The 15,692-nt window shown below is 36.1% G+C and overlaps 1 protein-coding gene across 1 annotated transcript in view; it reads left to right on the top strand.

Annotated features, from left to right (window-relative positions):
• Positions 1-13,495, top strand: part of VCPIP1 (valosin containing protein interacting protein 1) — a 30,264-nt gene extending 16,769 nt beyond the window's left edge. Inside the window, exon 3 of the mRNA XM_031441539.2 lies at positions 1,955-13,495. Within this exon, the coding sequence (XP_031297399.1) occupies positions 1,955-2,826 (872 nt within the window). The 3' untranslated portion in view covers positions 2,827-13,495. The remainder of the gene's footprint in view (positions 1-1,954) is intronic.
• The last annotated feature ends 2,197 nt before the right edge of the window (positions 13,496-15,692 follow it).

Genomic DNA, 15,692 nt, shown 5'->3' with positions numbered 1-15,692 from the left:
CTATTGACTGCCTGATTTGTATTAGGCACTGTGGTATGTGCTTTGCATGTATTCCCATGTAATCCTCAAATAATTAGTGAAATGAGCAGTATACTCATTGTTATACTTGCCTAGTTGCATTATAATTATCTATTTGTATCCATCTTCTAAGAATTACATTTTATTTTTGAATCTTCAGGGTCTACTTTAGTTCCTGACACATAGTGAGGCTCAATAGACATTATCTATTGAAATGAAAGTTTAAAAGCTTTGCCTAGAGGCATCCCTGGCCTTACCATTCAAAATTCTCTTCTTTGCTACCTTTGTTTCCTGAGCCATGGTTTATAGCTCTCTGAAGTAGGCAGTAAACTGATTTCAAAGTTGTACCCTGAAAGGTACTATTTAGAAATCTCTGATTTTAACTTTTCTGGGGTTTTTTTGTCAGTTATTTCTGCCAAAAATGTTATGCCAAGAGGAAATTCTCATTGGATTTTTGCTCATCACTGAAATGAATGTTTATTTGAAATTAGTATATGTTATTTATTCATTTGAAGTTTAGTTCATTTGCCTGGTTATTTGGAATATTCATAGTAATGTATATTGGAACCACTCTGTAGCTTTCTTCAGAGGAGTAAAGAACTATTAATAACCTACAAAACTGGAGAGAGACTACCTAAATGCCCACAAAGCATTCTAGAGTTTGCTCATCCTTCCCCTCTGAATTTCTGTAGCACTTACTAACAATTTTATTCATTTTTAACTAGTTTGCTTTTGCCTTTGTGTTTTGCCATAAACATTCCCATATGCACCATATATTATTAAAAGTTCTCTACCTCATTTAAAAAAAAATCTGTGGTTTCATAAAATTTGAAAACTTATTTTTGCATACTTGGAGTATTCTTTGAGTGACAAATTTAAAATGTAAGGTTATGGATAGCTTAAAACATACATGTAATTTTTTTATACCCAGGCTGGAAAAAGTGTAAAGTTTTAAAACACCATGTAGTGAGACCAAACTCTTCAACTAGAATATAAAGGGAAGCCTGCTTAAAGTTCTTTTCTTCTACTGCTGCGTTAGTTGACCCTGAGAAGTGTATCACACTGGGCCATTTGAGGAGTGTCCATAACTCAGTCTTATTTTGGTGATTCTGATCTGCCAGAGAGGAATAATAATTGTTAACATGAAATACAGCAATTTTCTATATATACTGGTAGGAAGATACTGTTAATTTATTGTGACGAAGTGTCAGTTCTGCCAATTCTTGCAGTTATACTGAAGTCACACGTCTTAATCTTAGCTTTCCTAAATGTGCCCCCGCAACTACTGCTCTACCTATGGAATATCTTATTTTGAAAGTTCATATTTTTTTATTTTTGTGAAAAATATATACCTATGGCACACTAAGAAAACTTTTATTCTGGTATTCTGTAATTCAGTAGAATTCAACACACTATGCAACATGTGTGTACAACATTTTGCCCTTACAGGTATTTTTAAAGTTTGTAATTTGAATTTTAGTAAATGAGAATATATTTTTTGATTGCTTTACTATAAGCAAATGCTTTACTAACCCTGTTGCTGTTGCTAGTGTTTTCCTTATAGTTTAGCTGTTTGTTTCAAGCCTAACTTTCCTAACTTTGTAACAGGTTAATGATATATATATATATACACATACATATATATACATATATACACACACACATATATATATACATATACACACACACACACACACACATATATATATTTAAAGTCCCCTTGGGAACTACTTTAAGGTCTATGGTGATGTTTCTTTTTTTGTAATGGCATTAAATCCTATCAATAAATAAGTATAATAAATAATTTTCTCATTTTGTTTTGAAAGCTGTCACCTGTAGATTATTATTGGAAATTTACTATTGCAGTTATAATTGTCTTTACGACACTTTTTTTAAGTACGATTTTAACGTGTTAAATTCTTTTTCCTTTCTTAAGGTATGGCTGATGGCAAGCATTGTACTTTTCCACATCTGCCTGGCAAAACCTTTGTCTATAATGCTTCTGAAGATAGACTGGAGTTGTGTGTGGATGCTGCAGGACATTTCCCCATCGGTCCTGATGTTGAAGATTTAGTTAAAGAGGCTGTAAGTCAGGTTCGAGCAGAGGCTACTACAAGAAGTAGGGAATCAAGTCCCTCACATGGGTTATTGAAACTAGGTAGTGGTGGAGTAGTGAAAAAGAAGTCCGAGCAGCTTCACAATGTAACTGCCTTTCAGGGAAAAGGGCATTCTCTAGGAACTGCCTCCAGTGCCCCACACCTTGATCCAAGAGCTAGGGAAGCTCCAGTCGTAAGGAAGCATACCCCAGGGACAGACTTCAGTAGTAGTTCCATTAAAACAGAGCCTTCTGTATTCACAGCTGCTCCTAGTAACAGTGAGCTTATTCGAATAGCTCCTGGGGTAGTTACAATGAGAGACAGCAGGCAGCTTGATCCGGATGTGGTTGAGGCCCAGCGAAAAAAGTTGCAGGAAATGGTTTCTTCTATTCAGGCGTCAATGGACAAGCACTTACGGGATCAAAGTACAGAGCAGTCACCATCTGATCTTCCTCAAAGGAAAGTAGAAGTTATGAGTTCTTCTGTGAAGTCTGGGGGTCTTCAGACTGGCTTACCCGAATCTTTTTCTCTAACTAGTGGCACTGAAAATTTGAGTACGGAAACAACTGATAGCTCTGTGGCAGAGGCACTGGGAGCAACATTTGCCACAAGGTCAAAAGCACAAAAGGGAAGTTCCGTGGAGGAGCCTGAAGAGATGGATAGTCAGGATGCTGAGATGACAAACACAACTGAGCCAATGGATCACTCTTGATTTACTTAGAGGCTAATAAAGGCAGGATGTTTATTGTGAATATGTAATTTTTGTTGGCTGGGCCACATAACTTGATTAGTCATTAAAAATCTTGTACATATATAATTCAAAGATTATATCTTGTTATTCAGTGCATGATAGCAAGTGTGTGATTGGCAATAGCTTTTAATATACTGCTGCCCAGGCTGGCTCTGAATTCCTATAAATTAGTTATTAGATCTGCTGAGATGACTTTCTTCCATATATGTGGTTCATTGGAAGTTCTTTGTAATTTTAATTCCATGAAAGTCTTAATGTTTCAAATATGAAAATTCTCTTGCTAAATATGTTTGATTCCTGAAAAGACTACAACTGGGGGGAAATAAGATTTTGCTAATGTTGATGTCATCAGGGTAACCATTCCACATATTTATTAGCGTGTCAAAGGATTTATGTAAATTTGAAGGTTATCTGAATGAAACTGTATCTTGAAATTCATAAAAGGATATATTAGACACTGGGATCCTGACATTTCTGTGAACATAAACACATTTACAGAGGTATGTATTCTTGGTGAAAATATCTTGAGAATGGAGTGTAATGATATAACATTTTGCTGATTTGAGCAAAGTTAGGAGAAAATATCTATTCTAGAATGATAAAGTCAATGTGATTCAGTAATGTTGCTGTCCAAGCCAACACAGCCAATTGTGTGCTCTGTTGTTAATAATATTTTGAATATTATTATTTTGAATCCTGGCCTAGTCAAGTACCACCAAATTTTTGTTCTTTAATCTTGCAGAAAAGTTGATTGCAAAGTGTAGTAGAAAATAATAAAAATAATGGTAGCAGTACAGTAGTTAATCTCTAATTTTCAGAGTTTTGTCAGATTCACAGAGAATTTATAAATAAGAATTTATCTTTATGAATGAGTTACATTGTTCTACGATTTTGATCAGTGGTATTTAAGCTTGTATATGCTGAGTGTCTTTGAGCCCCTTTGAACCAAAAAATCGTTTCCTTTTTTGTTAGAATTTATAAGATTTTCTTCATTTGTTGGCTTCACTTGGATTTGGATGCAAATCTTACTGCATCATACCCTGGTCAACTGGGCATTTGCTGAAATAGTGTATTCATCAAAACTTTAGTGCCAGTTTCCTCAAGAAGCAGCTTTCGTGCTTATTCCTTAAAGACAAAGAATGCTTATCTTGAGATTGGTATTGCACTATTTTATCCTATTCTGCAAATCTATATTCTGAAATGTACACTTTAATCCATCTTTTCCCTCTGTTCACTGAAATTAAGTGGAATTTGAATGGATGAAAGACAAAATGTATGTTAATACAGTCTCTTATCTAGAGCATTCAAAGCCTGGCTGTCTCTGTTTGCTTGTGTAACAGATGCAGAACTGTTTGCCTTTTTAAGAAAATGTACATCAGAAAGTATATCACCAGGTATTTAAAAATCTTAACCTGTTGATTCATGAGGACTATAGACAATACTTTAACTTGTGTTTCCAGATAAGAGAGGTTTGGGGGTTTCTTTCTATGAAAGTATCTCTGACTGAATCCACCCTCACTGAATGAACTGCTCCATTTTGAATAGGGAAAGAAGGGATATCCCAAGATGTTGCAGGTGATGTCTGAGCAAGATACATATTTGGGTTTTATCACATTGCCACATTTTTAAAACCATATTTTTATCTCCATTCTTCTAGATTTCTTTCGTGTACCTTTCTCTAGGTCTATAAATAGAAGGAAAATTTAGAACTTTCATATTGTGCACTAGTTTTGCAAAAAGAACTGCAGCTGCCAAATAATATTTCCCATTTAGTTAGTATAGGTGATGTCTGTGTATTCAATTAAAAATGACAAATATCACTAACCACTATAATTATTTTTGGCTTTTTTCAGCCATTGAAACATCTCGCCCACATACACTTTTTTTAAATACAGGAAAACTATTTAATGAGGGAATGCACTGCTTCCAGGTAAACGATATAATCACCTTTTCTTTAACAAATATTTTCTTCACCTGTGGCTTGGTGTGTTTAATTAATAACTGACATATAATTTCATAGCATAAAGTAAAAATATCACATACACATTTTATCTCATATTAAATACTTGGATTTAGTCAAATTAAAATGCACCTGTGAACATTAGAAGGAGGGCTTAATCTCTGACAACATTATTAATTTCTCTTGCCACAGCAATGCTATTTAGAAACTGGTTAGGTATATGAATATTATAATAATAGTTTGGGTTCTCTCTTGATAAAGAATAAAAGGCTTGATTCTGAGAATGGTCAGATTTCCTAAAATTATTTTAAATCCACTGAAATTTTGTTTTGGTAATTAATGGTTTTTGAGAAGTGGACCAGGTATCAGCTTAACAAAAAAGTTTTAGAACAGAATTTAAGTTCTTGATTATCATCATTTGTCCATCTATATGGTTATCATAATCAAATACATGATTACAGAGTGATTATTTTTTTAGTACTGCCATTTGTAATCACCACAACCTTGAGTCCAAGCTAGAGATCATAAATCAGTTAAAATATTTTCTTAGCCCTACAGGTAACATTCTAACTCTAATTCAGTACTATAATTAAATTCTATTTGCAGTGTTTAACTGAAAATGGAAGTAAAATTATAATTTTTTCTTCTGTAATCCATTTTATAGTTAATAATACCAAGTTTGAATTGATGTCCCAAAGTCCAGGTAGAGTTGAAGGTGATGTGTGTCTTGAATACTGGTAATGAGGAACTGGCTGAAACTGAAGAAAACAGGATGCTGTCAAATATTATGGGCTAGGATATAATGAACGCCAGGGGAGTGGTTACTCAGGAACTAGTTAAAGAGTAAGCTTAAGGCCCATTTTCCCTCCTTTCACTGTATTTCAGGTATTTTATTGGAAAATGTTAGGCTAAAGACCTGAGGAATTTAGCAAATGCTATTGACTGTGAAATTTGCTTTATATCTTCTGATAATTTTGTTTGGTTGTTACAATCAAGCCTACTGCTTGCAATTAAGATTATCAATCAGAAATGCATCTGTGATTCCCAGCCACATAGGTCCTTATTGCCATTATTTTTAAGAATCTAACTTTATTGGAAATTAGTAGACTTTTGCATATGGTCTCTTACCTCAGGGAAGATCACTTGCTAGCAACTCATATACTACTAGTGATAGGTTTCTGGGAATCGTACTGACATTACATGTTAGCAACTAAATGCAAAGTTTGTAACAGTATTATTTTATGTAGTTAAATAACCACTACTACTAACTGACTGCTAATGAACATTTCTCTAAAAAATTTAGACCTCACTAATAACTAACCTTTAAGTATGAAAAAAACCTGTTACTTCTATCTTTAATTATGCTTTGGTCAATGTGACAATATCATAAAGTGTTTATTTCAGAATATCAAACCATTTTGTCATTTTTCAACAGGAATTTTAATTGGCCCATATTTAAAATACTGCAGAGCAGATTTTGAGAGTTTCATGGTTCTCAAAAACTAGGTTTCCATATTAAGATTTTCATAAAAGCCTTTGCAAAATCGGATTAAACTCCACTCATCTTAATATGAGTTTAAAATGATCTTTTATAACAGTAGTAGTGAAATACATACTCTAAGTAAATTAGGGTAGATATAGCCTACATTTCAAGGTTATCATAAAATTTAACAAAATTGTATAACCTCAAGGCTCTTCACAATGTAAGAAATTTTTCACACCAGAGCTATTCACTTGAAAACATACCATAGTAGAATGTTTACTTAAGAAATAACAAAAGGGGAGCTTTATCACCAATGTAAAATTTATAGTTAATTGTAAGTTCTGCCATTCTTAATAATTCTTTGAGATGCTTAATGTTTCAATTCATATTTATTTAATGATACTTAAATCGTGGGAATTTTAACGTTTGTTCCAAAATAGCAGAAATTGTAAAAATTGTGAATTACTGGAGAAAATGACATTACTTGTATATCTGACATTTAATTTTTTAAATTATGGAGTCTACATGCTTTTGTAGTATAATACTACTACAATGATTATTCTCTTGTAAAAGAAAAGGAAAACTAGTAAAAAAAAGTTTTAGTTGATGTTATCTGCTTGTGAGTATCAATTACTTAGTATTTAAAATTTTAAGGTATTGCCTACTTTTCTTTAGGATGCACAAATCCCTTCCTGAGCCTTTATGCCTGTGGTAGAGCAATAAAAGACTAAAAAGGTTGTCAGTATTTTCAGATTTATTTGACTGAGAATTAGTGCCAAGAGCTTGAGAGTCTAATTTTTGGAGAGAAATGTTATTTAGAATATGTAAAAATAAGTGTAAGAGTGTAAATATTTAGAAAAGATTAAATAGCAAGTGCTTTAACTGCTAAATAAAATAGTATAGATGTTACATCATCCCTAAGGCACTGGCTGTTATCTGTTATTTTCTGATATTGTGATTGCTGTATATATTACATTTGAGTAATAAATAATTGGTAATAGTGTATTATACCCCTGTTCTACAATACCTGTCACTGTATAGTATGTGAAGCTTTATATGAGTAATAAAACTATAAGTTAATAGATACTGATTTCCCCCTCAACTTCTCCACATCAGCTTTTAAATTTTTATTCTTTAGTTTCCTGTAATTATACCTTAATATTATAACGCATGAAAATGCAGTTCAACTTTACAAAGGAATTCTTAGTGTAACAAAGTTTTTTTTAAAAACTTCCTTCAGTGGGATATCATACAGGAACAGTGATTTCTCCCCTTAATGCAGATTTCAATGCAAATGAAATGGACCCAATTAGAAAAGGATAAGCAAAATTTCCTTAGATATATTATATAATTGGGTCATGTGATGCTTACTGAATATTTAAAGACAAAACAAAGACGTTCTAATAAAGAGAGAACTTGTTTTTGTGCTGTTTTTAAAAAAATGCTGCTGAGAGAATGATGAACTATAGAAAACAGTACTAAATTACATTGGTATAGCTTAGCAATCAACACGACTGATACTTTTAAGTTTTAATGTATATACTTAATGTCTATTTTGTTAGAATAGATTGTTTAACTTAGTGGTCGGAGAGTAGCCTCAGACTTAATAGATCTGAGTCCTGTCACCCTGCTTACTATGTGACCATGTGACACTTTCCTCTCTGGGAAGATAATGACATCTACTCGCGGAGTGATGATTAAATCAGTTAACACATATCAGATAATTAGAACAATGCCTGACATACAGTAAACCCTAAAATGTTTGCTATTATTGTATTATACATCAAAATAATTCAGTAGAGCTCAGTTGCCATGTAAGTGGGATAAATCATACATAGGGCATATATTATTTAAATAATTCATTTTGTTATGTTAAAACTTGCTTTATTTGTGGTATATAATTTATGAGCTAAAAACTGAATGGATGTATGTTCAAATATTTATGCAAGCGCTTTATGACCACATGCAACATTGAAAATCTGGAGAACTGAGTTTGTGCTCTGCGGCTAACTTATTCTGTGACCTAAGGCAAGTCATGGAGCCTTTCAAGACCTCCATTTCTACTATGACTTGTTTCACAGTTGTTATCCTCTTGTTCTGACCACGTCATCATGGTCTCACTTGCTGAAGGCATAGTGCTGATGATGGGACAAATGACATGGGTATGAGCCCCAAGTAAATGACATAATTAGGTTTGCTTTGTGATTTGGCTGCACTTGTCCCAGACTTGGACTTTAGTTCTTGTACATGCATGTCACTGGTCACATACAGTTTGGAGCTCTTAAAACCTTCAGTTAGTAAGACAAACATCCTATTATGACAGCTCAGTATGAATTTCATTTTTATTAACTGGCTTTTTCAGACCCCAGTAGCTGCAATTCTAACTGCATAGTTGATTGTTTCTAATCATTAAAAATGTATATAGAAAAACTGAAGTAAGCCTTTAATTGATTTCCTGAACTGTATATGGTATACTGAGGTGAAAAACTTACAGGCTCTTCAAACTCATACTCTTTCGTCGTTGGAACTAAACTTATCTTTGGTGCATTTATCATACTACATAATTCTTTATCTAAAAACATAAATAGTGTGAGAATCTGGGGGGATTATTCCTGTTTGTCAGTTCTATGTACAGAAAGAAACATGGATAGTATGAGGCCTACCTATATAAAACAATGACTTCTTATTTTTATATTTGATTTATGTGATCAACATATGAGACTTGAATCCTTCATTCATTTAAAACTATTAAGCACTGGTCAAATGCCAAGCTTCTGTTGTGGGAACTGGGGAGACCACTCTAAATGAGACAAATTCCATGTGGCTCTTAGAGCTTACATCCCAATGATGGAGATAGAAATACACACCAGTATAAGAACTATCATTTAGTGACCCTTTCCCTATATCCAGGCAATAGGCAAAACACAACATGCAATAATTAGTTTAACCCTCAAAACAACTCTTTGTGGTTGGGTACCATAATTTTCTTCATCTTTCAGGAAAAGTAATAACAGATTGGCAGTAGGAAGTGAATTCCATTTTTGGACATGCTGAATTTTGGGTGTTTAGTGCTTCCAGCAGGAGAGAAATGGAATTCAGGAGAGAGGTGCAGGTTGGAAATAAAGATCTGTGAATCATAGGATATGACTGTAATCATAGGAGTGGATGTGATTGCCTGGAAAGAGAGTGTAGAATGAGAAGAGAGCTAAAAATGCAATTTTAGGGAATGCCAACATTTTTAAGGTGCAGGCAGAAGCAAAGGCTTGCAAAGGAATTTGAGGGATGGAAATCATAGACATTATGTCACAGAAAACAAGGGATGAAAGTTTCAAATAAAAGGAAGTAATGAAGTAAAATGCTATAGAAAGTTCAGGTAAAACGAAGATTGACTTCTTTCTTCAAGTGTCCATCGGATTTAACAGGGTTTGGTGACTTTTACAGTCACAATTTCCATGGCATGGTTGTGCTAAAGGTTAGATAATTGGGTAGTGAAGTCAAGACACCTTTGAGAAGTCTGACTGAGAGAGAAGAAGAGAAGACAGAAGATACAGGGTTATGGGAGGGATGGATGGATGAATATATTCCATGGATCACTATTTTCAACCCTGCTGGAGCCAATATCCCCCTTTTATAACAATATATTCCAGTCCTTATTTATACCCTAATAAAATAAAATTCATAAATAACTTACAATTTAAAAAATCAATGTAATGCTCTAACTATAATATGGAGGCGAAACATAAGCGATTTATAATAACCCCCCCCCCCTCAAGCATAACTAAGCCAACTGACATTTATACATAGATCACCATGAATTCAATAGTAACAAATACACATATCGGTGGGTGGTATTAGTGTCTTGAAATCTTGAGCTATGTTACCTTCAGTGATGTGATTTTCTAAAACAGGGAAACAACTCTTGGTCAAGTCTGAACAAAATAATATACAATCTTCACCTGGTTTACACAGTAGTTGTCTTTCCGAAAATATTCAATGTATTCTAAAACAGTGCAAAACCAACACTTGTGCACTTGTGTTTTTAAGTAAAAAGGAGTTGGTTCTAGGCTTAAATAATTACCATCAGGTTTCTCACTTACATTACTGTCTGGTTGAACTTTGAATGGAACTCAATGTTATTCTTCCTTGTGCAGGACTAAGACATATCAAAAGTCTCATGTTCCTAGACCTGGCACTGTAAATGGCAGGAATGACCTTCAATAACCACAGATTCCCCTAAAATTTTCCAAATTCACTGTTCCCTTTGGAAATGTCTCAATGTGCTAGGCCAGAGGAGAAGAGGAGGCTGAAAAAAAGAATTTATTCCCTAGTTAAGTCGAAGGTGATTAAATTGAGAATAGAGGTAGAAAACAGGATTTAAGAGGAGAAGCACACACACTCATATCTTGGCAGATGTCATGTTTCCCACAGATGAGTGATAATCCTGCATTAAGGATTTTGTGGTATGTGGGTAAATTCACTCTTTTTCAATGCCCTGAATACCCTCTCCCTTAACTTGGAGTTCCTATCTTTCATTTTAAACCCTCAGTTAGTAAGGCTAAACTTTGGACATTAAGAGAGATTACTTTTTGAAGAGAAAGGCCTATTTTCATTATGACAGGCCAACATTATTTCTGACCGGCCAACATGAACATTTCAGAAAAGGTTATTAGTTTCCTATTCCTATTATTGTATTACTGCTGCTATAACAAGTTACCACAAACGTAGGGGCTTAAAATAACACAAACATTATTCTAAGGTTCTGGAGGTCAGAAGTGCAAACAAGATCTCCCTGGGCTACGATCAAGGTGTCAACAGGGCTGTGTTGTTTCCTGGAGCCTCTAGAGGAGAATCTGTTTTCTTGCCTCTCTAGCTCCTGGAGGCTGCCTGCATTCTTTGGCTCACGACCCCTTCTCCTTCATTTTCAAATTTAACAGTATAGCATCCTGGATCTCTCTCAGACTCTTCTGCTTCCAGCTGTCACTCTTAGGGACTCTTGTGATTACGTTAGGTCCACTTAGATATTCCAAACTCACCATGTTGAGAACCTTAATTTAATCACATCTGCAAAGTCCCTTTTGCCATTAAGGTAATATATTCACAGGTTCTGGGGGTTAGGATGTGGACATATTTGGGAGGGGCATTATTCTATCTACCACAAAAGGGTAGAGCAAAGAATACTGGGTTGAAATAGGGACACTTTAAAATATTTTTTTTCTTTTAGTTTTTTTTTCTCCATTTGCAGCTCTGCCACCCTTATTTTGCCTTTAAAAGCCAAACTAAGACTTCTATAGCTGCTTATGTTAGTATGGTTTCTATGTATAATTTCCATCATATCTAAAATAGCACCCTAAATGTAAAAGAAGAAATTAGCAAAATATATTGGTGGTGGAAGAGAGAGGTTGGCCCATACATTTATGTAGTCAAGATAAGAGTTCTAAAGCTGATTTTGGTTTTCATACTGAATACATAATATATGGTTTCATTATTTCTGCCAAAGCATATTTCTTTAGCATTATCAATATTGAGACAAGCTTATATACCATATTTGTGCTATTTCCTTCTAGGATTTTCAGCAACTTTTAGAGTTTAGCATCAACTAATATTTTCTAATTAAAAAAGAAACATAGAAATTCATGCTTCAAAATAAATCAGTACAAAGATATGTATGGTAAAAAGTTAAAGCCTGCCCTGCTCCCAACTCATTTCTTTCTCCAAAGTAAAACACTGCTCCACAGTTTGGTGTGTATTCCATAGATCATTTTCTAGACTATTAGACACACAACCACGTACAAACAGACCCTGACTTTCTGTTTATGTAAAAGACATCACACAAATCATACAGTTCTGCTGCTAGCGCTCTGCACTACACCATGCTATCTCTACACTACAGCTACACTATACTTACAGTTGAATACTCACAGATATTAAGGTAGTAGAGTGAGAGGTTGGGTTCTAATTCAAATATTGGTTCTGCCACTGTAGGCCCTTGGACAAGTTAACCTTTTGGTGCCCAAGTTTCTTCACTTATAACGTAGATGAAAATAATGGTACTCACCTCACAGAGCTGTTACAATTATAGAAGTTTTGAATATTACCTGAGACTAATGCATGTGAAGCACCTAGAAAGGTCTAGTAATATAATAGCTATTTACTGGCATTGCCTTAATAGTACACGATTTTTACTGGCTATATAATTGTTCTTTCCTGCTGATGAACCATTTAAACTAGTCTTAAAATATGAATTTGTCCAAATTGGGTTTCTAATGGAATACACTACTATAAGATTTGAAGCACATCTTTTTTGCTTGTATTGAATTACATTCTAAAGCTAAATTTTTGTCAAAGGCTGCACACATATATATGTCTTGTGCTATGTATTGCTTTCCAAAAGGGTTATACCAGTTTCAATACTAACAACAAGGAATTATTCAAACTTTGTTGGCAGGATTTAGAAAAATTTTGCTATCTTAAGAGTCATAAAATGGTATTTCAACTCTACTTTAATTTGTACTTTTTGTGTCCTTGTGAGCATAAATATTTATTCGTGTACTTATTTATGTTTGCCTTTTTTCATTCATTCTACAGTTATTGTATTTATTGAGCATCTAGGTGTATCACTATTCTAGGGACTGGAGCTCAAGCAATACGTAGAACAAAAAATCTACTTAAGGGAATGATTGATACAGCTCTATTAAAACTATAGTCTATTAGGTACTATATTAAACAAGCATAAACTTTTCAAACTAACATTAGCAAACCTTGGGGGTATTTGGCCTTTGCCCGAGGAGAAGTAGGTGTACCAATGTGAAGGATGAGCATGGTGCAGCTTCAATCCATTTATGTAATAATAATGAGGCAATTTACTTAAAGATTTAGGATAAGAAAGTAAATTAATACATAATTAAAAATCATTTTATAATTAAAAATGTGACTATACCTGTCATGGAGTAGAAAGAAAATTTTATATTAAGTTTTTAAAATAAGACGGTTTTCAAAGAAACTTCCAGCACCTGTCCCCAATCCCTGTCTCTCTTTGGCATTCAGTCCCCTATACTTCTGTGGAAAGACTTGAGAAGCATTAATAGACTATTTAAAACTAACTCAGGGGTTGAGGAGTAAATGTGTAACAAGAAAAAGAATGTTCCTTGTTTTCAGTGTTTGTTGATTACAATTAAAGCCACTACAAACATTTGTTTCCCAAAGTGGTGATTCTATTTGCATTTCTACCAGCAATGTATGAAAGTTATATTTGCTCAGCATCCTCATCCTCACCAACACTTGTACAGTCAGTCTCCCTGTCCCACCCCGCCATTCTAACAGCTGTATAGTAGTATCTCACTGTGGTTTTACTTTGCATTTCTCTAATGATTAATGATGTGGAGCATCTTTTCACGCTACTTTTACTTGCCATTTGTATACCTTTTTTGGTAACGTGTCTGTTGACCCATTTTTTATTCCTTCTTTTTTCCTCATTATTGCTTTGAGAGTTCTTTGTATATTATGAATAAAAAATTTTTATTAAATATGTTTTGATTTAAAACCCTCCAAGTATCAGGTTATAATATACTTGAGGATGTATATTCAAATGACTGTAAACCACTTTAATGCCACGCTTTGTCTTTTTATAACTAATTTAAATGAATTTGCAATGTGAACTTTTTGAGGAATTATGTTTTTCTCTACCTCTAAAATGAGGGGGATTTAATTTGCTGTCAAAATCTAAAACACTGTCTTTAAGCTCTAAAAAGGTATTCTGAATAAAACTGACTATAGCCTAAAAAATATAGCAGAAACGCTATTTCCTGTTAGGAAGTAAATAAGCAGAGTAATGCACGACTCAAGAGTAAATAAGAAAATACTGTTTTCAAATGACATTACTTTCTAAATTAGGGTTTGGGTTTTTTTTTTTTTTTTAAGTGAACTAGCAACACAGTACGGAATGATTTGAAAGAAAAGCTGTTTTACCTTCCCAGAACCCATACCTTGAGAAAAAGGAACTATAAAAAAGGCAGGTGTTTTAAGTTTTGGAAGTCGTGCATGCAAGCTCCTCTGAATTCACATTTACACCTGCATCTCTGATTTGCAAAAACTGATGCGTAAAATTTAAAAATAGCAAAATGTAAGTTGGTTACAATATTAACATGTGGTTTTGTGCTCTATGCAGCAGAGCATGTTACTCTGCAAATTTAGATCCTTCACCATTTCTAATCGTACTGTACTGTTACTTTAATGCTACCTGAAGCGAGCAGTTCATAGTTATCAGGCTTGAACCACCAGAGTAGTTGTAACTGCTACAAGCTCCCCCGGTGCAGTTGCCCCCCTCCTCCCGTCGCTCCCACGAAGGAAGGTCACCTTCTACCGTTGACTACCGTACTCATCAGTCTGGGCGAAACTCCCAGTCCGCTCCTGTCCTGTATTCTTCTCCTGATCAGGATTCCTTCACCTCTCACAGCATTTATTTTCCTTAGAGCCAAGTAGGAGATTAAGCCCTTTGGAGACCAGCCGCAGACTCGGATTATTTCTTTTCTGTTCCAAGCATGTGTCCAGCTAAAAACTTTTTTCACCTGTCACACTCCTTCTCATTCTTAATATTCGGCTTCCTGCTAGAGTCTTCGGTAGCCCAGGAGCTATGATGTCTGGGCAAAAACAGCTCGCCTTTTTGCTTAAACAATAACAGGCCGCGCAAATTTTATGAATAGATTTGTCTCAAGTCCGAAGACCTCCCCTCCTAACTCGTGAGGCGAGATGCACCCGAGGAGTGAGGAATCTGGGGACACATGCTCCGGCGGGACGCCCAACACTGTCCGCCACCCCGGGAAATCTGGGCTCCCGCTGCCGCTTCCGGACACGCCTCTCGGCGAGCCTGGAACTCGCTTTCCCAAGAGGCCCCGCGCGGCCCTCGGCGCCCCGCCCCCTCGCGGTGCGACGCTGGGCGCGCTCTGGGTCCTGTCACAGCGAGCCCCGCGAGCCCCGCCTGCGGCCCCACCCCCTGGCTCCCAGCTCCTTCCCGACTCCCGCGAGTTCCAGTCCCGGCTTCCAGCTCCCCAGCCCCGCCCTCAGTCGCGCGCGCTCTCCCCGCCCCGCCCCCGTTCCCCCGCGTGCGGTCGCCACAGCCAATGGGGTTCGGGGCCGCGTGCGCAGATTCAAACGGCGGCTCTGGAGGGAGGCTGGGCGCGAGATTCGGCGGTGCGGACAAAACCCTGCAGGAGGCTGCGAGCCCTGCAGAGCTGCTCACTGCGGGGAGAGGGCGGGGGTCTGCGCCTGCGGCGGAGCCGCGCTGGGACGGCGGCGAGGAGGCCGAGAGGCGGCGGGAGGGGCCGGCTAAGGGCGGGAGCGCGCCTGCTGACATGTCGGGGGCATCCCTGACCGGGCCGGGCCGGGGCT

Source organism: Camelus dromedarius, chromosome 30 (assembly GCF_036321535.1).
Source record: "Camelus dromedarius isolate mCamDro1 chromosome 30, mCamDro1.pat, whole genome shotgun sequence".
Classification (NCBI taxonomy): Eukaryota; Metazoa; Chordata; class Mammalia; order Artiodactyla; family Camelidae; genus Camelus; species Camelus dromedarius.
Note: the sequence above shows the minus strand (reverse complement) of the source record. Positions and strands in the feature narration are given on the sequence as shown.